This window comes from Crinia signifera, chromosome 7 (assembly GCF_055691185.1).
Source record: "Crinia signifera chromosome 7, ASM5569118v1, whole genome shotgun sequence".
NCBI classification, from domain to species: domain Eukaryota; kingdom Metazoa; phylum Chordata; class Amphibia; order Anura; family Myobatrachidae; genus Crinia; species Crinia signifera.
The window spans coordinates 142,051,620-142,076,961 of NC_139223.1; the positions used below are offsets into that span (position 1 = coordinate 142,051,620).

The 25,342-nt window shown below is 43.1% G+C and overlaps 2 protein-coding genes across 4 annotated transcripts in view; one reads left to right on the forward strand and one right to left on the reverse strand.

Moving 5' to 3' along the window:
• The window catches only part of LRP2 (LDL receptor related protein 2), a 278,226-nt gene extending 277,025 nt beyond the window's left edge, over positions 1-1,201 (forward strand). For all 3 annotated transcript variants that reach the window (XM_083153889.1, XM_083153890.1, XM_083153891.1), the window contains one exon: positions 633-1,201. In XM_083153889.1, coding sequence (XP_083010015.1) covers positions 633-800 — 168 coding nt within the window. In that variant the 3' untranslated portion in view covers positions 801-1,201. The remainder of the gene's footprint in view (positions 1-632) is intronic.
• An 871-nt stretch (positions 1,202-2,072) lies between these two features.
• Positions 2,073-25,342, reverse strand: part of LOC146019560 (retinol dehydrogenase 5-like) — a 32,193-nt gene continuing 8,923 nt past the window's right edge. The window contains exons 2-6 of the mRNA XM_083152063.1: positions 17,369-17,407; positions 16,889-17,219; positions 11,334-11,592; positions 8,077-8,240; positions 2,073-2,390 (exon numbers count right to left, since the gene is read on the reverse strand). Coding sequence (XP_083008189.1) covers positions 2,140-2,390; positions 8,077-8,240; positions 11,334-11,592; positions 16,889-17,219; positions 17,369-17,407 — 1,044 coding nt within the window. The 3' untranslated portion in view covers positions 2,073-2,139. The remainder of the gene's footprint in view (positions 2,391-8,076; positions 8,241-11,333; positions 11,593-16,888; positions 17,220-17,368; positions 17,408-25,342) is intronic.

Sequence of the window (25,342 nt, forward strand, 5' to 3'; positions counted from 1 at the left end):
ACAGCCAATTTTAGAGTTAGGTTGCAGTTAGGACTAAGTTGCAGTTAGAGTTTGAATTAGGTTGCCATTATGTTTGGGCTGCGGTTAGGGTTGGGCTGCGGTTAGGGTTGGGCTGCGGTTAAGGTTAGGTATAGACTGCATTTAGGGTGAGACTGCGGTTAGGCTTAGGCTGTGGTTAGCATTGGCTGCGGTTAGGGTTAGGCTGCAGTTAGGGTCAGTGTTAGACTGCGGTTAGAGTTACGCTGCAGCTAGTTTCAGGGTTAGGCCATGGTTAGGGTTCAACAGATGACAGCATTATAGACATGCCGACTGACAACATTGATAATGTTGACATTTTGTCAGTGGTGACAATGTACATGCAGTTTTCACACTTAAAGAATGCAATATTTTCTTTACTGGTCATATATTTATTGTGAATTATATTTATTCCACAAACACACACTGTTATCTGAGCACCAATGTTATGGTCAAAAATATCTACCTACAGGGGTGAATAATTTAGAGATCGGTGGGAATCTCACAGGATCCCAGAAATGTGGTTGCCTGGCGAATAGCAGTAATGCAGTGATCCTAACTATCCACACTGTTAATGTATACATGTGATTAATAAAAAACTTTTTCAATTGTTCTAGATGGAAGAAGAACAACAACAGAAGGCTGAGGAAGACGCGTCTCCTTTCACATCACCTCCACCCTCCAAGCCATCACACAAAAAGGAGCCACCACAGACTTCCTTCTCCCCAAGAGAGGACACCTTTATAGACACTGCCAATCTCGTCAAAGAAGATTCAGATGTATAACTAATTCTAATAACTAGGAATACTTAAATGTCATACACTTTCTTGCACATGTTTTTATATTGGTCAAGAACTTTCATCTTGTTATAAAATGTATACTTTTTTTAGACAATAGGTATTTTGCCTTTTTCTTTCTTTTTGAGAAATGCCAATTCTTATTTTTATGAACAATTATCACAATGTACTATATGTATATCTTTGCACTGAAGCTGTCAGAAAATAATATTATAAATATTGTGTATATTTGTAAATTTTTAAAAGGAAGATTATTTTCAATGTAAAAATGTTTGGGTATAGTAGAAGTAATTAAAGTCAATTTAGAAATTTGTATAACAGGACAAAAAATACTAATTTGTACAGGGACCTTGTTAACATCTAGGGTGAAATGTAATAGGATGAGATATTCAGAAAGTGAGAGATTTGGTAAGAAATCTCCAGTTTTTTTTAAACCGGCAGTCATTTACTCTGCACAGCCAGTTTGATTTTGAAGTGTAATCATTTACACTTCGAAATCAAACTGGCTGTGCAGAGTAAATGATTGCCGCTTTAAAAAAAACCTGGAGATTTCTTACCAAATCTCTCACTTTCTGAATCTCTCATCCTATTACATTTCACCCCTAATTTTTTTTAAAAAGAATTTGTACAGATGTTTATATGAATTGCTATTCAGAAAATGACCTTTCTGTAGCTACTTTGAATATATTTGTGTATTTGCTCAATTGCATATACCTTTTGTTTCTAGAAGAAGTGTTACTTTTAGGCTACTTACTATGCAAAACTTGGAACAATCAGTTGTCAATGAAATAGTAATTAAAATGTTATTAATTAAAAATTAAGTTATTTTTTATTTGAAATGCTTAGATTTTTTAATGTATGTTAGAGGCTGCCCCCCCCAATTCCCCCCCCCACCTCCCTAAAAAAAATAATAATTTGCAATCTGTGGTCTGCAGCCGCCATTGGAGTTATGCATTGTTTTTATGCTCAAACTGGCAATATGACATCACTGCCATTATGATTGGTGTGACATCATAGTAAGTGGGCTGCGTTTCGATGGGCTGGCACGCAGGACCTCTGTAGTCGCTCACACCTAGCAGTCTTGCACATAGAATTGGCAAGGAAGGTAATCCAAAAGATCTCGATAAATGACCATTACTGTACATTCTAGTTACCCTCTATAAATTTGTGGATGCATGTTCACTTATTTGTATTAAAAGAGTGGTTTGGGTCACTGGAATGAATATGTATGTTTATAAAGATAAGTAATGCACACATGAAAACTAGCAGCAAGATGTTTATTTTCAAAAAATATATGGTTCAAACAACATAAAGACACATCAATCATCTATACGTCAACTTGATTTCTAGCCAGTGCTTTTTTGTTACCAATTGGTCGAGGTAAGATGAGTTTCAACATGACATCAGCGACCCTGGCAGGTGCGTAAGATAATGGAAGCCAAAATAACTTAGCATCATATCCGGCACCATACCGTGTCCGGGGGTATCTGGCTAGCAGCGCATGTTCCATGCAGTTTGTAACTTTGGAGATGTCAGAACTACAAAATGTTTTCATGGATAACCGTTGGACTTTTAAATCTGCAAGAAAGTCAAGAAAATTCTATTAGTATTGACGTTAAGTTAAATGGCTTGATATGCTTACAAAACCCAAAGATAAATATATTTAACTGTAATTAATAAATGAACCAACAAGATTGCATTGTGGAGGACACAATTACACAATCAGGACTAAGGGCCCTACTCTGGTTGACTCGCAAAGCTGTGGATTTCAAAGCTTTGCAAGTCATTGAAACATTACCCGCCCTCCCCTCGCATGCCGAGTTCCCCCACATGTTTGCAAATGGATGTTTAGCATTCGCAGCTTGTGTGCAAGTAGGAAATCATTTGAAGGGCGCCGACCATCGAATGATTTCGACAGCGCTCCCAGATGTGAGACACCTCTCCAGTGTCTTACATCTTCGTGCGCCCTGTGCGGGAAGCAGGCGGGTAGCTGACATCAGCTGACCATCCCCGTGTCTTTGGGAAAACACCATGGGAACGTTCAGCATTTGGGTGCAACCTGTCGCCACTGCTAGGTGCGAATGATATGGCGAATAAGCAGTTTGCCATGCCCGCTCGCACCAAACAGCTGCACATGTGCATTAAAGTATATGCGCATACGCAGTCATGAAACATCGCTCTCCTGTGCGACTATACAGGGGAGTGAATGGACCAGAATAAAGTCCGAAGTGAGCAGAAGGCCTATTAAAGGGAGAGTGCCCTGCACTGTGGTAGTGCAAACAGACCAGTTGTTCTAACCCTTGAATGGAGATAAAATATCGGTTCTTGTTTCCTAGCACGGCCACAACGATCTTGATCTGGGGCATCGCAGGTAAAAAAATTGTGTCGGTCGCATCGCATGCGGGCTAAAAAATCGCATGCGATGCGACCGACGCGATGCCCGCGATTTCCCATAGGGAACAATGTAAAATGCCTCAATTTAACCGAATCAACATAGGGAACAATGTTAAATGGGCCAGAGACCCCCCAAAAAACCCCTGACCAGTGAAATGGCCCCCCAAAAATAGTTAATGCCACCCCACGATCAACGTCAACCCGAAGCGTGGCGAGCGCAGCGAGCCCGCGTTGGGCGGCGGTACGCGTCCTCCGACCTTTTCATACCCCCACTATCCACGTCGGCGTGGAGTTGAGAATATATAGTGTGGCGAGCGCAGCGAGCCACCGAGCCCGAAGCGTGGAGAGCGCAGCGTGCCCCGCGAGGGGACGCGGATACCTTCACCGGTAAACGTGTCCCTTCGCGGGCTTCACAGGTGTCCGCTCGCCACGCTTCGGGCTCGGTGGCTCGCTGCGCTCGCCACACTATTCTCAACTCCACGCCGACGTGGATAGTGGGGGTATGAAAAGGTCTGAGGACGCGTACCGCCGCCGCTCGCCACGCTTCGGGTTGACGTTGATCGTGGGGTGGCGTTAACTATTTTTGGGGGGCCATTTCACTGGTCAGGGGTTTTTTTTGGAGTCTCTGGCCCATTTAACATTGTTCCCTATGTTGATTTGGGTAAATTGAGGCATTTTACATTGTTCCCTATGGGAAATCGCGGGCATCGCGTCGGTACCATCGTATGCTTTTTTTGGCCGCATACGATGCGACCGACGCGATTTTGACTTTTTCAATGCATTTCAATGGGAAATCGCGGGCATCGCGTCGGTCGCATCGTAGACCATTAAAAATTACCCGTGATGCCCACGATTGTGGCCGTGCTAGGAAACAAGTACCAAAATATCAACCAGCCAGCCACTTACTGTCAATTTTTTAAACCCAGCCTGTAACAGGGCAGTTAGGAGCTGATTGGCTGGTACTTTATCACTCTCCACTTTATCACTTTTCAACGCTTAGTACATCTGGCCCTATACAGTGTAGCTCTGTTAAAGATATTTATTTTATTCCCACCACTGAGGTGTTGGTGATTAACTCCACAAGCCAGTCATTTTTTTACCCACCACATTTACAGTATACAGATTGAGCGGGTCTCGCTCTTGCAGGGGATGGCAGAAGATTCGCCATCCGCCATCCCCCGCCAGCCGCCGTAAGGGGACGAGCGCGCACGAGATGCGCGCACGTCACCTTACAACGGGGCACCCCCCGGAGACGGACAGGGTTGATGGACGTGAATCTTTTTTCAGCCTCAACCTTACTATGTAACTATGTAACCATGGATGGAAAAGGAATACATTTTTATTCCCGCAATTCTACTATGGAAAACCAGCACCAGAATCTGGCGGAGAGGCGCCCCATCTGACTGAGACGCGCGTCCCCAGGGTTCCCGTCCCCGCATCGACAGGAAACTGAGACGCGCGTGCGTGTGAGACGCACGCGCGTCTCAGTCAGATGGGGCGCCTCTCCGCCAGATTCTGGTGCTGGTTTTCCATAGTAGAATTGCGGGAATAAAAATGTATTCCTCTTCCATCCACGGTTACATAGTTACATAGTAAGGTTGAGGCTGAAAAAAGATTCACGTCCATCAAGTTCAACCTTATAAAGAAACAGCTAGGTGATATAGACTAGATGTTATATCCCATTTTAATATTACCATCTGTTCCAACTATGGCTGAATAGTGATTAGTTGTACCCCTGGATGTTCTGTTCCAGTAGATGTTTGTCCAACCTTCTTTTAAATGTGTTCAATCTGTCTGCCATCACCACCTTTTCCGGAAGAGTGTTTCATACCTCTATAGCCCTGACCGGAAAAAAAAACTTTCCGTCTAAGGGTACGGAATCTTCTCTACTCTAGTCTGAATGCATGCCTTGTTGTACAATTACATTGTCTTCCCTAGTTTCCAGGCCCCTTTCTATAAATGCCAGTATTCTGTTGGCCTTAGTGGCTGCACCATGACACTGAGCACTGCACCCCAATTTGTTGTCAAACAGGTTCTTTTCCAATTTTGATTTGCCCATTTCTAGTCCCGCCTCCACTATTCAATGCCCAGATTACCGCCATTGAATTGCAGGGGGTGGTTCTATCACAGCCCGCACACCCCCAGCACCATGAACCCAATGTATGTATTACAACTGACTATTTGTATTTAAGAGATAGAACGTAATAAAGACCAAGTTGTATTTTCAAAACCTCGCATTATATCCTCATATTTTGATTTTGGAATTGAATCTAAGTAGAGGCCCCAGTGTTTGCGAAATGATTTAACTCCGTTTTCTATATCCGACATAGCTAAACGTCTATCAAAATAGGGTATGGAGACAGCACTCAGTAGTGGGGGTTGTTTAGATATCCACTTTTGTAGAAGCGTTTTCCTTGCTATAGTAATTAAAATTGTTAAAAATGGAATAGGGAGGAGATGACTGATTGAACAGGCCCATTTAGTGAAGTCTGCCAAGATATAAGGTTCCCATGAGAATGGCATGGAAGCTCCCCGAATTTGAGTTATAAAAGATTCCAATTTAAGACAAAAGCATTTAATTTTTGGGCAGAACCATACATTATGAGCAAATGTAGCTGGTTGTGTTTTATATTTCTGGCATAAACCAGTCTCCTCTGCCACTACATGTTTCCTTTGTGCTTGTGAGAAATAGGCTCTGTTGAGAAATTTGATATGTATTTCTTGAAGTTTTGCAGATCTGAGGTATTTTAAAGAGGTAGGTAGTGAGCGTATGAGACGTTCTGGTTGGTCAAAGTCTATGAAGTCAAGAGTCCATGACTCCCACATCTTAGACCACAATTTTTTAGTCTTACCAGGGAGTAAGTCATCGTAAATGAATTTAATCTTAAAGGTATGTAGAGACGTCAAGGTAAACAGGGGTTTTAGAGGGTGTGAACCTCCAGGTAGGCCTGTGAAGGGGGGTGAGAATTTGCTAAAGGCATAGTGTTTAGTCTGAGGATATAAGTAGAATTGGGAGTGTGGGAGGTCAGCAGTACCCTATTTTTAAGAGCCACTTGGCCAATTGGGGAAAGCAAGCAAGTATGACCATTTTTGGGCCAAATTAGACACATTAGACAAATTAGAGCATGCCAGTAATATTATAATGGGTATTTGCCATGTTGCCATTGTAATATGTGTACATTTATATGCAGAAAAAACATTTGCTAATTTCAGACGTGAACATTTTATTCATAGTCACACTAATAAGAATGCTTTTGTGTAATTCTATTGACTCTGACTCCATTTTTAGTAGATTTTTGGTTTTGTTGAAGACACATTTCGAACTTAAATAGAAACCAATGCACCATCGAAAACAGAAAGAAACTAAAAATTTGGCTCTTAGTAAATTAGTTATATGGAATAGAAACACTGTTGTTGATTTTATGGGGATGTTAGTTAAATTCTGGTTGATTTAGTAAATACACCCCTGTGTGATTCCCAGATTTGCCTTCTCTAATAGATTTAGGACACTAAGGGGCTTATTTACTAAGATTGGCATTTTATTGAATATGGGATATTTACTTCAATGCACCTCTGCTTTACTGTATTCTGTTCTCTGGCCCTACCAGATAAGGGACCAGATGCACTGAGCTTCAAAAGTGACAAAATGCAGAGTTATAAACAGCCAGCCAATCATCTCCTACCTGCCGTGTCACAGACTGTGTTTGAAAAATGTCAAGCAGGAGCTGATTGGTTGGTTGTTTATCACTATTCCATTTTATTATTTTTGAAGCTTAGTGCATCTGGCCCAAGATATTAATTAGTCCTCAAATCTGAGATCGTAAACCTCACATATTTTTGATGTGTGCTCCACTTCATTTTATCAGCCCTGCTAAAATTGTATTTATAGCAATATTGTAGTACTGTACTATTTATAGCATCCCCGTATTTTTCTCTATTAATCAGGATGCGCTTCATATAGATGTAAAACCCCTAGGAATTCCAAAGAGAAGGTTAATTGGGTGTGGTGTGATGTGATGTGATTGTATTATCCAATCATATGCCACCTTCCACAGCTCAGAATGTCTAACTGCTTTAATCTTGGTAAGCATCATCTTCGGGCCACTTAAGTTTTTAAGAAACGACGGGTGAGTGGGAAGGAAAGTACAAATATTAACACTCGATCATTCTTAAGCTGTGTACACATGCATTGATTTTTGGCTATTTTCGATTCGATTTTGCTTATAGAAGCAAAATCGAATCCACATTGAATGGTTTTTAGGACACTTTCAATCTGCATTCGATTTGATGCGCGCTCCCATTTTCTCAAAATTGAACAGAAAAATCTACTGTGCAGCCAAGGAAATATCGAATCTCATTCCAGTAAATCAAATGTGTACAATGTACTATGAATGTAAATCGAATTCGATATCTAATGCAAAAGTACAGATCTAATGCCAAATCGAATGGGAAGATCTAATGGCAGATCTAATAGAAAATCAAATCAAGATCAAATCTAAAGCAAAACTGAAGTGTGTGTGCATAGCTTTAAGCTGTGTACACACACTTCAATTTGCTTTTAGATTTGATGTTAGATTTGATTTTCTATTACATCTGGCATTAGATCTTTCCATTAGATCTGGCATTAGATCTGTATTTTACATTCAATTCAATATCAATTTCTCAGTGTAGACATTCGATTTACTGGATTGTATTCAATATTTCCTTGGCTGCACAGTCTATTTTTCTTTTCGATATAGATAAAACGGGAGCACGCATCTAATTGAATGCCAGTCAAAAGTGTTGAATCGAAAACAGGAAAAAAATCGAAGCATGTGTACACAGCTTTAGTTTAATTTGATATATTGAACAAAATTATTTAATTACTTACATTGATCAAAATATTTATCACCATATGAGCATCTGAGGTCTGGTGTAAGCCGATTCCATAGTCGGTGTAAATCTTTCTCAATTATTTCCAGGCTAGTTACACCAGTCTTAAAGAAACCAGGCTCAATAATGCTGACTTTTATTCCAAAATGCTGCATGTCTCTCCTGTGTATAAGAAAATACACAAATAAGTAAATTAATGTTGGACATGTTGATTGAAGTCAATGAGAGTCGGACAATTGGTGCAGTTATATGTATGTAATAGAACAGAAAAGATTTCCAATGGGGCAACCTTTGTCTTTGAGAACTGAGCATTAAATTATTTTAATCTAATGTCTGTCTTTCTAAGGTCGAAATGCATCAATGTTTGGAAAAAGATAATGTGGAGAGAGATAAAGTCCTAACCAATCAGCTCCTGTCCTTTTTCAAAACTTCCTGTACTATGCCAGTTATAAATTGATTGGTTGGTTCTTTATCTCTATCCAAGCTTTGGTACATGTCCCCTAAGGAACTAAGGGGCAGATTTATTAATCTCGGTGAAGTGATAAAGTGTCTGTTTTTTTTTTATCACCGGCCAATCAGCTCCTAACTGTGAAGTTACAGGCTTGGTTTGAAAATGACAGGTAGGAGCTGATTGCCAAATGATAAAAACCAGACACTTTGGGGTAGATTTATTAAGCTTGGTGAAGTGATAAAGTGTCTTGTTTTTATCACCGGCCAATCAGCTCCTACTTGTCATTTTTCAAACCAAGCCTGTAACTTCACAGTTCGAAACTGATTGGCCGGTGATAAAAACCAGACACTTGATCACTTCACCGAGCTTAATAAATCTACCCCATAGTTAGCAAACTAATTCTGACCTTAATCCTTTGAGTGCCAACATCGCTGTGAGAGATGTGCAAAATATTCGCTAAAAATGCCAATGTCGCTCACATTTGTTATATAAATTAAAATAAAAATGTCGTAAAAAGGATGATATTATATTTCCTACAGTATATACAGTAAGGTAAACATAACAGGTCATTATGATGAATAAAAATGTTTGCTTGCCAATTTTCACACCTATTTTGACAAATTCGCTAGGCACTCAAAGGCAGGGGCGAATTTAGGGGTCAGGCCGCCCCTAGGCACAACATATTTGTGCCCCCCCCCCCCAATTTTAATGTAATCATATATGTATATACATTGTTATTTATATATATCATTAAAATGTAACTGTAGCCCACCTTAATATTTTTTTAAGCACCCTGGACTGCTCACTGTACGGTGGACCCGGAGGGAGGCACTTATTAGTACAGTGATTAGCACAATGTCTCCATCAGTCTCTCTCTCCGGCTCACACACTGTCTGTGACTGACTGAGTGCAGGGAGGATCTGCGCGCCGCTCAGCTCAGCTGCTGGATACACAGCAGCCAATAGACTGTGTGTGTGTAGAGTAGCCAATGGGCGGGAGCAGGCAGCAGTTAGCCTGAGCCATTTCCGGACGCGCAGGGGGACTGTTGGACCCAGCCACTAAGCGGTGATGTAATGTGCATGGCAGAGTGGGTGGGCAGTGGCGGGTGACGAGCGGCGCTGCCGCCAACATATGATAATGTCTGGGGCGTCGGCGCTCGTCACTCGCCGCTGCCCACCTGCTCTGCCATGCTGCTATTTAACAGAATGTCAGCCTGCCTGCCACCCTTAATTGGTGCCGCCCTGAGGCTGGCACGGGCCTAGGCACAAATCTGGCCCTGCTCAAAGGGTTAAAACATGGGTCTTCAAACTGTGACCCTCCAGATGTTGTGAAACTACATTTTCCAACATGCATTGCCACACACATTTTTTTCCTACAAGAGCATGGCAAAACTGTCAGGGCATGCTGGGACATGTAGTTCCACAACATCTGGAGGGCCACAGTTTGAAGACCCATGGGTTAAAACATGCCAGTATATAAGATAGAAAGCAGGAGATATTGGAGATACATCCTGCTCTATTCCGCCTGCCAGCCCTTACAGCTACTGTTCCTATAGTTTTATATGGGCATGGATATTATATAACGCTTAGCATTTGGAAGTTGCGTGGGGTAGAAATTGTGCACACACAAGTATCTGAAAGCAGAAGTACAAGGTAGTATAAACATCTCACAGATAACAGGATTTGCACCCCATTACAGGTTGAGTATCCCTTATCCAAAATGCTCGGGACCAGGAGGATTTTGGATAACGGATTATTCCGTATTTTGGAATATTTTAATATTTCAATGATGTATTTTGAAGTATCTTGCATTTATGCTGTATAAACACATAATATACACACAAATATATTTCATTACCACATAAAATACACACAAATATATTTTAATTGTTCAAAAAACAAGGTTTCAAAACGTGAAACAAAATGTGTGTACTATCTCAGCACTGAATTTGAATGCCAAGCAATCATTGTCTTGCACATATATAGTGCCAGTTACATATCATGTCCCCAGTGATGCTGTTACATATGTCCCCAGTGAGTTTTTAGCAAAAAAATATTTTTTTTTCACTTTCTGGAATGTCCGTATTTCGGAATAATTCGGATAACGGATATTCGGATACGGGATACTCAACCTGTAATGTTATAAACAATATTTATTTTTTGAACTGGAGTGAGGTGCCACCATTGCCAATGAGGGTGTGGATTATAACATAGACAGCGTCTCATCCATAGTGTCTATGTTATAATCAATAGGGCAACTCCAAAAAGTCGACAGGTAATACAGTAGGTCATAAGGATCAAAAATTCAACATGGGAAAGGTTGACAGGGAGAAATGTACACATGAAAAAAGGTAGACACGTGACAAGGTGGACAAATTTTTTCACTTTCTTTTTAATTCAATGTTGACAACTATTGGCATGTGCCCCAAATTAGTGTAACACGTACCCACGCATGGCATGCTTCGCTCCCCATGCTTTGGGCTTGGTGCCACGCTACGCTCACCACACTATTATATTCTCCCTCGATGCCAACATGGATGAGGAAAAAGGAACAAGACGGTAAAAAAAAAATATAATGGAAAACTCCCGTCGACCTTTTGACCTTGTCAACCTATTGCATGTCAACTTTTTGGGGAGGACCTATTGACTGTCTATCTAGAGACTGTAGATCTATCGTGCGGAACCAGCTGATGATCACAACAGACAGAAGCATTAAAAGGAGTCTACGTTGCCTTGAGTGAGACTCAGTACACTATGCATTGACGTATGATGGAAGCACATAACCTAGGCAGACACATCACTTACCTCAAACTGTCTGAGAAGGACTCCACACCACATTTGGATAAGCAGTAGCCGCCTCCCCCAAACGCCAATCTTCCCATAACACTGGCTACATTCACAATCCTTCCTTGGGACTTTTTTAAAAGTGGTAGAAACTTCAAAGTGACTTCAATAAGTCCAATAAGGTTTACATCAAGGACCCGGTGGAAGTCTTCCATGTCCAACCAGTCAGTTGGTCCAATTGGAGTGGCTCTTCCAGCGTTATTGACCAAACCATACAAACCTTAATGTAACATCAAAAATGTAAATTAAAAAAACAAGTTTCTGATAACAAAAATGTTTCTAAGTTACTTGTGAGCCATAAAAGATGTTGCCATATAAATTTACTATATTAAACCTCTGTATATCAGACTAATGCCAGAAATATAAGATTCAGTGGTTATCGGGCAACTGGTGCCACGTGTACAAATGTTCTTGTTAAGCTTGACATTCCTAGCACCTAATGATGACATTTGGTAGTGAACTATGTGTTGAAGAAAATACAAATCATAGCAAATAAAGTACAACAAATAAAGCCCACATTATACAGTTTATGAAAGCAGTACAGTATTTCTCTTTGTTGCATCATTCTGACTGACAGTACAGTATGCAGAGGCAGAACTCTGGAAGGCAATGGAGTTATCTGCCGCCGGGCTCCAGCTCTCAAGGGGGCACCTCTCCTCCCCTGCAAGTTTAAATCCATTAATTGAAAGCCATCAAAATAGTTCTGTGGCTGAGTTCTGCAACCAATCAGAATCTACTTATTTACTTAGCACATCTGATAGATAATAAATAGAATCTGACTGCTTACCCATACCAACCTCCCATCTGAAGTAGAACTCCCATCTTTTTATATGTCTTTACCTATACAACCAAGATAGGAAAGAGACGTATACTGCCAACACTAAGCTTCTGTAACTATTAAGTTGGTTATGGTGTAGTGGATTGGCGGTGTCTAGATCGACCATGTTATTGTTGTCCACGCTTAGTCTAACCCAGGGGTTCCCAAAGTTTTCGAATCACGGCACCCTGAAGCATCAGAAATGTTTACGTGGCACCCCAGGCTAAAGGTTTCTCATGGAGAAAGTCAGAAACAAATATTAAGTTAAATAAATTGTGTTTATATCTTATCCTTAGGGTCAGTTATGTGGTAATGGACAGGATTCACTTCTGTTTGTCCACAATTTCACTATTAGAATGGACATAAAAAACTTGAATTGGTCCTGGAACACCAAACCAGGGCACCCCTGCAAGTCCCCCAAGGCACCCCAGGGTGCCACGGCACACAGTTTGGGAACCACTGGTCTAAGCCATTTAATTAGACGCCTAATTATAGTCGACAGCATCTTTCGACAGTAACAAAAGTTAGACGCAAGCCTTTGGTCGACAGGAGCTTGATTGACAGTCATAAGGATGACATGGATGTTTAACTTTATTTAAATATGGACACTAAATATGTGTACAATGTCCCCTTGCAAGGGTTGCGGCGCTTGCCATGCTTCGGGCACGGTGCCTCGGTACGATTGGCACAATGATATCATCTCTATGCCCACTTGGATGGTAAAGTATGAACCAAGTCGGTCTAAAGCAAAAAAACTTGAAAAAATCATGTCAACCATGTGTCTGTCCATCACGTTCTCATCTTCCTAACACTTGTGTCCAGTGGTGGTTTTTACCTATGGGCTGCAGGGCTGCAGCCCCCCCCAGGTAAAATCCTGCCACTGTTCTCTGCCTATAAAGCCAGATGCAGTCTGTGAGACTGCACTGACTTCAATGTGACTAGCAGTGACTTCCTATTGGAAGTCCGACCTGCCAGACACTCAAGGCGGTCCCATTGGGATGCCTCTCTGTGCGCAAATGCAGGGCAGCACCAAAAATGTGTTCTGCGCATGAGCAGTACAGCGACGAAACTGCGCTTGCGCCGGAATCGGGAACCTGATGTAGCCTCCAGGGGCTGCTTCAAAGGCCCATGGAGGCTATGTGCAGTATGTATAAAGTTACTGTGTACGCACTCCCATGCAGGTGACTGGCGGCTGGGACCGGCAGCAGCGGGGAACACAGAGGCAGCAGCGGCAGCAGAGGGGGCCCGCATCGCTCCTCCACAAAGGTAAGAACCGCCACTGCTTGTGTTTAACTTTCATTACTGTCGATCTAGACCAGGCTTTCCCAACCACAGTCCTCAAGGCACACCAACAGTGCAGGTTTTAGTGTTATCTAGGCATGAGCACGGATGACTTAATTAGTACCTGAGTGATTCTGATTAAACCATCTGTGCCAAAGCCTGGATATTACTAAAACCTACACTGTTGGTGTGGCTTAAGGACCGTGGTTGGGAAAGCCTGATCTAGATGCTGTCGACTATATTTAGGAGTTTAAGTGTACTTTTGTGGAGATCGGGTGCAACACAGGATTCAAGTTGGGGGTTTCAATTTTTCAAAAAACCGCCGAGACACGCAGGCGGGGAAACGCGTCAGTTCCTGATCTTACCTTCAGCAGTGATTATCTGCACGCCGGACGGCTGTTATAACCCACTCACGAACCTCCACGGAAGATTGACGGTGGAGTGAACCGGAGGACTATTTGGGCTACCCATTCTGATATTATATCCCACTCGTCCCTGACCTTCCGGATCGAGCTGCCAGCTCCTTGGCTCCCATCTTATATAGAGGATTTGCAAACATCCTCGGGATTGGTAACTATACCTAATGGAAATATCACTAACTTTACTAAAGCCAAATAGCGCTGTTTAGGCTTTTTAGTATTGCAATCCCTCCCTACTAACAAGACTAACTACACTTTATGATCATCTGAACGGCTTGCTATCTCTTGCTGGGCTAAGTACATTACAGCTGATCCTTTACAATACAGTGAAGTATGGAATGACAATTTCCTCATATGGATAAAATCAACTGTTCATAATATTGAACATTGGGGTTTTTTAAACAGCTAAACCGGACGGTTAACAGCTCAATCCTCCTATTTGAGGTTTTCTACATTTACTAGTATTTTATATTTATATATATTTTTATTGTTGTTTGTCTGTCTTATTATTATTATTTTGAATTAAATTGTTTATATATATTTTTTAATATTGTATCAGCTTATGTCGATTTATGCTACATTATTAGCGCTGTCTCTCATTCTTTGTCTTTTGTCGGTCTGTCTGGTTTATGGGGATTGAGTAACCGCCTTGAGACATCTGCTCTAGTGTATGCCCCTTAGCGCTTTGAATTAAACCTCCTTTGTTTTGTTTTTCTTCTTGTTAAATCCTAAACTACCCTGAGTAAACCTGATTCCTGGAGCTTGCTGTTACCCTGACAAAACCTGAGTACTGGTGACTCCTGAATCTGCCTGTTTATTCATGTTTACCACTGCTGAGTATCTTAGTGTTGCTCCCTGCAGTAACCTAGCTGCAGCCATGGTTCCTGTTTGTACCCAACTACAGTATTCCTGCTCTTAGATACTTTCAACAGGATACAAACAGAAGCTCTATGCTTACATTTGTTATATACAGTATATGTCCTACACATGTAATATCTGTTCCGCCATTAGTGTCTATTCCACTATGTTTTGTATGTAACGTCTGTGCCGCTATAAGTGTCTAAACCGCCATGCAGATACTGCAACCTGTTTGCCTGTATGCTTGTTTGTAATTGGTACGGTGTCGCTATTAGCGAATATCTCTTCATTCCAGTCCTGCTTGTTTGTGTGTCTATAATTTGTATGATATTGTGCTCTGCAGTCCGGCTGTATTTTTCTATTTGCCCTAACCATTGCGGCTCCACGGTCCGGTCCAGTAAGTCCTTTTGCTTGCAATTCAGTCCTGTCCCTTGTCTGTATGTACTGTATATAGATGCTACCAGTGACTGCATCGCTAACACCTCAGCCTTTGTGGTTCACTATCCAGTGCTCAGTTACCCCATCACCAGTACTGTGGTGCTAGTGTGTACCATCTGCCACAGTGGTCCCATGCTAGTCGCACACTGTAGTGTGCTTTAGTGTCTTGTTTGTAATGTGTGTCTATTCCTTTTTTTTTTGTGTCCCAGTCTGAATCCAGTTCTGTACTTGCCTTGCCCAGCTTCCTGAAGCAGCCTTGTCCAACTTTGGACCTGGGGGCCTCTGAGTACCAGGTAGACCTAATTCACCTGGGAAAGGCGGCTGCTATTGTTGAAGCTTTAGCTAGCAGGAGGCTTGCATCCAGCTGTAACGCAGTAGTAGTACCCCTTACACATAATGCCCACAAGAGTAGTGCCCCTTACAAATAATGCCCACATTAGTCATGCTACTTCATACACATAATGCCAACCATAGTAGTGCTGCTTATATTCATGGGTCCTGATTCTGGTTGGCTCAGTAAGCTGAAAGAATGAAACTTACTGAGTGCCAGAGAGGCTGCCTTGCAGAATACCTGCTCCCCGCCGTTTCACCTTGCAACCATGCGATGGAATGTGTAATGAGGACACAACCCTTCACATGCCACCGTTGCAGGGGAAATAATTTGATGGTCACTGTCCATCAAATGATTTCTCTTGTCTGAACTGACTTTACTGATGTTAATAGCCCTTGAAGAAAATAGCCTCAAGGGCTAGTAATAGTGCCCGACGAGAGGCGAAAGAGCACGGTAACCGCTGTTACCTCATATTACTCAGAAGTGTGAGCCGCCCTGTGCGGCGTGGGTATCAAACAGACGGCCGTTTCGCAATGGTTTCTTTAGTGTGAGTATTATTGTTACAATTAATCTAGGATCATAGCAAAGCTGAATACAAACAGCGGTTGCCATGCATATACATTATAAAAGGAATATCATTTCAGTGATTTATGTTTAGTGATACTGCAACAAATATTACTGGGAACCAGCATTACTATAGTGCTACAAACAAATGATCTTAGTTACAATCTTGCTATTAAATATTTTGACTGTATCGATTTGGAGAGGCACATTGCAATTATTAGCAGGTTTGTATGAATTATTACATTTATCTGGATGGTATTACCAAATAAGCTTGTAATTATCCACCTTAAAATGTCTGCAGTGGTCTCAAGGAATTGCCTGTTGAATTGTTGCGAATACCGACAGGTGGCATTTTATGCCCTACCATCTACTAGGGCATGCAGGGCATGGAGGGAGAATATAATAGTGTGCTGATACAGTGTCCATGTCGACTATGTCGACTTTCGGGACAAAGAAAACATAAAAAACACATGTTGACCTTTTGACTGTCGACCTTCCCTATGTTAGCATAATGCTTCTGTCGACCTTTTGACCCTGTTGACCTTAGGCATGTGGACCTTTTGTCTGTATCGACCTAAGACCTGTCAGGCTTCAGTGGTCAACCCAATGTATGTTGACCTTAATTTTGTTGACCCAATGACCCATACCCGTACCAGCCACTCAGCTCCTTGCTGCCATGTCCCAGGCTGTGTCTATAAAATGACAGTAAGGAACTGGTGGGTGTGGACTTAATCTTTGTCTACTTTTAAAATAAATCGACCCCTATATCCGATTATTTTTTATCCATCAACTATAAAGAAAGTATTACCTTTATTTCCAGTCACCCCTTCAACATATTTCACAGCATCATCAATACTGCGAGCGTTTGTTACATTTAATAGGACTGTTTTCAGATCAGGAGATGTACAGGCTTTTAAGTCCTGACTCCCTTTTTCTGTTAGACAGGCCGCGATAATAATGAATCCTTTTCTGTGAAGCCTTTGAGCCAGTAAGTTTCCAAAACCAGAGTCGCACCCGGTGATAAACACATGTTTTCCTCCTATATTGCTGACTTTCAGACTGTCCTTAATGGTCCAGCAAACAAATATGAAGACAATGGAGGTGAGAGTTCCCAATAATGCTGGATGAACAAGCCAGAGCTGTAAGAAACAAATGTAAAATTCAGCTATTTTATTCACGTATACGGGAACATTAACAAAATACAATGGATGATTTCAGTTTTAATGAAGGGGATTATTTAGGGACTATGCTCTATACTGTATTTGTAGTAGTACCAGCTGGTAATTACCTCTATAAATCTGTCCAGCAGCTCTTCCTCTTCCTCACCCTGAAAGCAAAGAACAAAAATAGTGAATTATTCACGCTATGTCATAGAAAAGCGTCTTGTAATGAAAACACATGCTACAGAGTAATAAAGACGTGAACACAGTTGTTGCAATCTATCAAAATCAAGACTTACTGTAAGTTCGCCATACACTACTGCGACTATTCGCAGCATCGTACGGTCAGCTGATCCCCAATGAGCCTCCAGCTTTACAGTGTCCCATCTTCTCACAGCCCCATGCATTGTTGGTGATGGCAAGGGGTTATAAGTCAGAGGACCAATCACAAACAACAACAATTTGGATTGTGATTGGTCACAATCCAAATTGTTGGTTGGTCATCTGTAGCTAAATAAAGTAGCTTCAGGCACCACGGTTGCATGGAACAGCTTCCCTGGATAGGGAAATGTTCCTCTTTCCGTCCTTTTTTCTTCAAATTTATTATTTACAATTTGATAACGGTCATGACACAACCGTGGCAGCCACAGTCACATGACATAAGCTGGAGGGACCAGAGAGTCTATGGAACACCCCTCTCCTCTGCATGATCACAGCGCAATCAGCCCAACACCTACTATTATTATGCTATTATTACATGAAGAAAGTGCTCTGACTCAAAGGTTAGTTTCAATCATATTAAAGAGGTAAAAAAGGTATCTGGAAAATGAAGGAAAAAAGTACTGTATGTGGGATCACCAATGTAAAATCGTGTGACATCTTGAATATACAACAAACAATAAAAGGATAGCTAAATGATATATTGCTACTGTATATGTGATTGAGTGACAGCAGGGCATGCTGTCATTACTTGTTTCTCCACATCTGCAGAGCAACAGGGTGCCTTATAGGGAATGTGATCATTGGATAGACAGTAACTAGGTCGACAAGCAGTAGGTCGACACCACTAGGTCGACAAGACTGAAGGTCAACATGCATGAAGGTTGACATGACTGAAGATCGACATAGGTTAGGTCGAAAGGTCATTAGGTTGACACAAACTTTAGGTCGACCTGGGGAAGGTCAACAGTCAAAAGGTCGACATGGGGTTTTTCACTTTTTTTGTCCTTAATGTCAACACAGTCAACATGGACACTTAAACTTAGCACCGTTGCATCCACCATGCTTCCAGCTCGGTGCCTTGCGACGCTCGGCACACTATTGTATTCTCCCACCAGGCCTATGTGGATGCAGGGCATGAAATACCGCCTGTCGGCACATGTTGGCTTACAAAAAAAGTGAAAAACCCCATGTCAACCTTTTGACTGTCGACCTTCCCCATATCGACCTAATGCTTGTGTTGACCTAATGACCTACCTTCCCCATGTCGCCCTAATGCTTGTGTTGACCTAATGACCCACCTTCCCCATGTCGACCTAATGCTTGTGTTGACCTAATGACCTACCTCATGTCGACCTTCAGCCATGTCGACCTTCATGTATGTTTACCTATTGGTGTCGACCTAATGCTTGTCGACCTAGTTTCTAGGGCCCTAGTGACCGTATCCCCATTATAGTGCAGTAGAGGAAGGGAGGAGAGATGTAGGGATACAATGCAGTCATTTCTCCAGCAAATCTGCAGGAATTAGCTACAGTATAAGCCGGTAATACAGGAGCAGTAATCACTTAAACATGTAAGACGTGACTGTCACTAGAAGGTATAGAAATATAGAAGTGTATCTGTAGTAAGAAAACACTCAGGGGCCGATTCAGACCTGCTCGTAGCGGGCCAAAATTCGGCTGTGTACAAGTACATATCCCCTTGCATGCTAGTGAGGGTATTCGCAGGGCCGGTGCAAGCCCCCCGCCCGCCCCAGGGGGAATGGTGCGGACGATACTGCGGCACGGGGGGGGGGGGTGTTCGGGTTCGGCGGGTGCGATACGGCACGGGGGGGGGGTGTTTCGGGTTCGGCGGGTGCGATACGGCACGGGGGGGGGGGGTGTGTGCGGGCGATACTGCCGCGCTGCAATCCCCCCGGCGGGGGGGCGCCGGCCCTGGGTATTCGGCAGTGGGGGGATGGGGGTGCAGCAGGGCGGCAAGCGATGCTTACCTGCTAGGTAAACGCAGTAAACGCAGCCTTGCAAACAGGTCTGAATCAGACCTGTAGTGCACTGAAAGAAGAAGCTGCAAAGGCTGAGAAACCTGCAGTAGTGAGCCCTATCTTCTAATCTCTCCAATGCATCTGGGCTAAGGATCTGAAAAGGATCTAGGAGTCCAAATAGACAGCAAACTGGGATGTAGTGCCCATTGTAATGTAGCTACAAAAAAGGCCAACAAAATTCTGGCATGTATTAAGAGGGGAATGGAAACTAGGGACTCAAGGGTAATTATGCCACTATATAAAGCATTGGTGAGACCTCACCTTGAGTACGGAGTACAGTTCTGGGCCCCACACTATAAAAAGGACATCATAGAATTAGAAAAAGTCCAAAGGCGAGCAACAAAGCTTATTAGGGGAATGGAGAATTTAAGCTACGGGGAGAGATTAAGCAATTTGGGACTATTTACATTAGAAAAGAGACGTTTAAGGAGGGACATGCTCAACATGTACAAGTATATCAAGGGCCAATATAAGGAACTGTCACACACCCTCTTTTCTACTAGAAAGGAATCTAGGACACGAGGGCATGAGTATAGATTAGAAGAAAAAAGATTTCATTCAGCTAGTAGAAAGAATTTCTTTACGGTCAGAACAGTCAAACTCTGGAACTCTCTTCCCAGAGAGGTGGTAACGGCTGGCTCATTAAATGCGTTCAAGGCAAAGTTGGACAAACATTTACTGGATAAAAACATCCATGGGTACAAATAAGAAATATAATTTGTCTGTAAAATACCAGAACCTACCAAATCCGCAATGGATATCTATACCAGGTTGAACTTGATGGACGCAAGTCTTTTTTCAGCCTTACCTACTATGTAACTATGTAACTATGTAACATTAACCAATATTCTCATAAAGGGCTTTATACTGAGTTATTCGCAAGTGGATATATGCATGGATATCTGCATACAATGCATGTGTGTAATGGGCAACTGCAGACACGCCAGCCAGGCATACATACATACATACATACATACATGGAGTATACAAGTTTTTTTTTGTCCATTGACTGAGCCCTCCTTTAATAAAATTGTTGTGTCTGGGTGGTAATGTGGAGGCACAGAACTGGTCTGTCGCTAGGTGGTGTCGTGGACAGTGAATCGACTTGAGTGTTTGTGGTACACGGACACAGACTGGATATCAGTTTCAGATGGATGAATTTCTCCTAGCGTGGAGTGGGTGTAAGTCCCAAACCTTACAATATGCAACTCCTGGCTGCTTAATCTGGATATTCAGCCGTAATAATAACAGCTTGTTTGACAACTGCAAAAAATGTCACTATCCCCATCAATGCTTCTATTTGTACTGTCAATTTGGAAAATGCACAGGTGTACCCCTAATGACTCTCCTGCACATCCACTGATAGTAGGTGTCTCTCAAGGTTCTGTCCTTGGTCCTCTTTCTTTTTTTCACTCTCTGGGTGAGCTCATTCACTCATTTGACTTCCAATATTACCTATATGCTGATTATACTGAAATCTACCTCTCCTCTTCTGATCTCTCTCCCTCTCTCCTTAATCGTATTTTCAATTGTCTCTCTGCTATCTCTTCTTGGATGACCCAGAGCTTTCTAAAACTTAACATGTCTAAGACTATCTTCCCATCCTCCCATAAAACCCAGCCATCTCTCATTGTAACTTTCTGTTTATGCTCACTTCTACCCCTTCTGTGTCACTCCTGTCTGACTGACCCTCTCCTTTAAAAATGTAAGCTCTTACGAGCAGGACCCTCTCTCCTCATGTGCCTTTCTTAGAATATATCCCTGTCACCCTAGTAATTGCTTCGGTGTCCTGTCCTCTGATGCAACTGTCTTTACTTACCATGTACTTGTCCTAAATTGTTTTGTACTGTAATTCATTATTTGCTCATTTATCTATTGTTATGTGGCGCGGAACCCTTTTTGGCGCCATAAAAATAAATTATAATAATAATGATGACAACAGTGGACCACACGCACTGCCAGTGAGTCAGTTTGAAATAGCAGTTGTGGCAGTGGGCGTGGCTCTTTTATTTGAGTTTTTAGCTGAGCTGCAGCCCCCTTCTGGAGCCTTCCCTGTCTCATACACTGGGTGCTTTTACACCCTACTGTATGTGACATCCAGCACAAATGAGACACTTCAAGAATACCATATATTTAACAGATATTTGCTTATATTCTGCATCTTGCACATCTTGTCACATTGCAGTTAAAATGAAAAGCTGCTCATAGAGTTCCAAATATGCAGGGCTGTAACTTTATCTACAGGGAATTAGTATAACACATACTGTTTAAAAAGTCACAGGTGAAGCACAATGGAACTTGACAGGCTTGTACACAGGGCTTAAAGTGTCCCTGGAGAAGTAGTGGAACTCCTTTCCCCCTAACAACCCCCCCCCCCCTCACCCCCACCCCTCATTAGGCAGAGCCTAGACCAGTGCCAGGGAATTTGTGTCCCATAAAGGGATAATGGTCCCACAAGGAAGGGGTGTGGTCCCACAATTGTAACTCCAATTAAAAGGACAACATACAGTAGTACAATCATATGCATTACACCGCATGTAGTGCCCTTGATTCATATTAAACCACACAGTAGTGTCCCTTATACACCTAATGTGCACAGTTGTGCTGCTTATACACATCTGTCTCTGTCACTCCAACAGTTCATGTTCCTCAGCAGCTCCATACCCTGTTTCCCTCCAGCACCTTTCCCACCTCTGAGTCCCTCCAGACCCCTCTCACCCTGTCCTCAGATAGCATAGAGCCTGCTCCTCTTAGTGGCTCTTCTTCACTTCAGTGGCGGTGATGGCATGACATCAAATATGCCGTGCCAGAAGAAGAAGCCGATCGGACAGGATTTTCTGCTGGAATTACCATTCAGGGCTGTGGTAGAGATGGAACTCAGTTCCCCATACCATTAAAGGTGGTATAACTCAGTTCCACCCCGTTCCCCCTCACTTTAACTCCTGCTTGTACATCTGTGTGCGTATTGGACTCAGTCGCACACAGATGTACACATGTTGCATGCTCTGGACATCAGGGTGACAGAAACACAGAAGGCTGAATAAGCCTGAGGTGACATAAACCACTAAGGGTTCTCCCAGGGTACACTCTGCTGTTGATCACATGCTATTGTAATGAGAATGGGCACAAGGCCTATCAGAGCAGGGGGAGGGTTTAGACAGGGTAGGAATGATCACGAGTTTAGAGTGACCACCCTCTGTTCAAGAAGCTGGTTGGTAAGGCAAAAGCTGCATTTGCAGCACTCTCTAAAAAAAAGTATATTATACTGTCTCTCTATCTTTTGCTAAATCTTTCTAATATATTTCACCTTCTCTCTCCCCTGATAGATTCTTCTTTTTCTGTCCTTCTCTTTCTAGCTGGGTGCAAGCCCAGTGTAACACACAGACAGGCAGATCCCAGTGTAACACACAGTCAGACAGACAGAGCCCAGTGTAACACACTGATACAGAGCCCAGTGTAACACACTGATACAGAGCCCAGCAGCTACATAAGACTACATACCCTCCAACATTTTAGCCAGAAAAATCGGTACAGGGGGCGTGGCCACGGATACAGGGGGCGTGGTCACATGTAGAGGGGGTGTGGCAATACCTCATATATTCATGGCCATGTCCCCACCTGAGAATGGACATTAATTTAAAATTGTACTGTACCCCATTAAGCTGCATTGTTTTGCGAATCCCGGCGCCAGTCGGATCAACGGGCGCGCAGGCAGTCTGGGCGCCCAGCCTGCGGTTGATGTAAGGGGACTGTCACTGTCGTAGAGCAAAGCAGAGCAGACCCGGCCCAGGCTGTCATTATGACGAGCCCACTAGCGGGTGATCCGGGTAGTGGGGAGAAGGCTGTGGCGGAGGACTGCACCGAATCCTGTGGCGCCAGTCAGCTAAACAAGCGCGCAGGCAGTGTGCATGACAGATGAGCACAGATCGCGCTGACGTCATGCGACGCTTGAACGCTGGCTGTCGCGCAAGGCACACCTGGGAACGGGAACAGCCTCACTGCAACACATTAACCCCCACTGGGTCCAATCACCTGGAGCATTTGCCTGCAAAGTTGGAGGAGCGGCCACCAGCACAGGAAATCGGTACATCGGTACAATTGTTTTTTAGCCGGTACAGTCCGTTAAAAAACGGTACTGTACCGGGAAAATCGGTATAGTTGGAGGGTATAAGACTAATTTACTGCATCTTTAATTACTGAATCTATAGTTAAAAGTACAGCAAAGCCCAGCAAATACAGATCTATTAAAATGAAAGTATGCACTGCCTAGCCAAAGTCTATGTGTGGGGTGTCTGTGAGTGAGCATGTGTGCTCATGCTGCTCACCTTTCTGTGATACTATCACTATACTATTAGTCCAGATGCCCAAACACTTACTGCTGCTGCTGCTGCTGTTACTGAGTCCTGAGCACACTGCTGGGCTAAAATCTTCTGCTGGGATCAGTGTAGGTGCTTTTTGCAGCAGCCATGTTATTCAGCTCTCATTATGTAATATACAGGAGGCATTGCATGTTAGCTACCACAGGTGGCAGTGCAGAGCTCAGACATGGGCCCTTATTCTGATTGACGCGGACTTTACCGCATACTTTCGGATCGCGTGTTTACGGCGTCTGCGCATGCGTGGCGAACGCAACGCGCATGTGCCACGCCTTGACTCGGTACCAGTTCGGCCAGATCCCGTCCAGAACTGTTCACCGCTATCATTCGGGAAATAGGGGCGTATTATGGGCGTCATGCGGAATGACACATGGGCGTAGTTTCAAAGTGGGCAAAACGGGGCGGAAACATGGGCGGACACGGGGGAGTACACTTATGTTGGGGGGCGTACATTCGGAAACCACTCCGAATGCACGCGATCAAAAAGGCCAGAAATGTGCGGTGTCCACAAGTGTACTATTGCTTTGCGGACACCACTCGTTCATGCGGTAGGCGAACGTACGCCTAATGACTACAACCATTAACACCTGAACCCAATAGAATCTACTCCTTTACTCATTACTCACTAATAGGACGCTTGTCAGTGCTTTAATTGAAACCATTGCACTTCAATTGCTGTAAGGGTTAATGTGTGCAATGCATGTGTTAGGCATGCTTGTAAGGATATATTGGAATCTAATTGATTCCAATTCCAAATAAGCATTTTTTTATGAGGATAGGTAATTGAATAAGTGGGTCATGTGATGTATAGCAGAAGATACTTCATAGTGGGTTGTTTGGCGTAAATACTCCGCTTACGTGCGGTAGCACCGCTTGGCTCCCGTTCGGATGCGGTATTCCCGAGCATACTCTGTAATACTCTGTAATACCGTGCCGAATCGGAGTGTGTCTCCCGCACACGCATGCTTTGTATGTCGTCCGTAAACACGCCCTGTTCTTAAAGAGTGAGTCCGTCCGAATGCGGAGGACACGTGGGCGTTTCTACGGACGATGGCCGCACGCGGCAAAACACCGTGGCGTGCGGACCGCACCGTAAGAATGCGGGAATATCCGCACCGATCAGAATAAGGGCCATGGTCTGGACTCTGCGGATCTACATTGTCCTGATGACTCATGAGTCATGCAAATAGTTCAGTAGTTCAATTAGTTCACTTTCTACAGATCCCTGAACTAATCTCTGGGCCATAATGAGACTGTACAGTGTCTATGGGCTGCCATGTGTGGCACTGCTGTGCTCAGGCATGTGTATTGTGTGTATGGAGCAGAGCTACAGTATGCACTGCCGTGCTGCCTTAATATTAGGTCACGAGCTACATTCCCAATCAGCACACACACAGTGCTGGGTGCTGTATGTTATGCTGTAGCTCTGTTTACTCCACAGGACAAAGATGGATATGGATGAACCT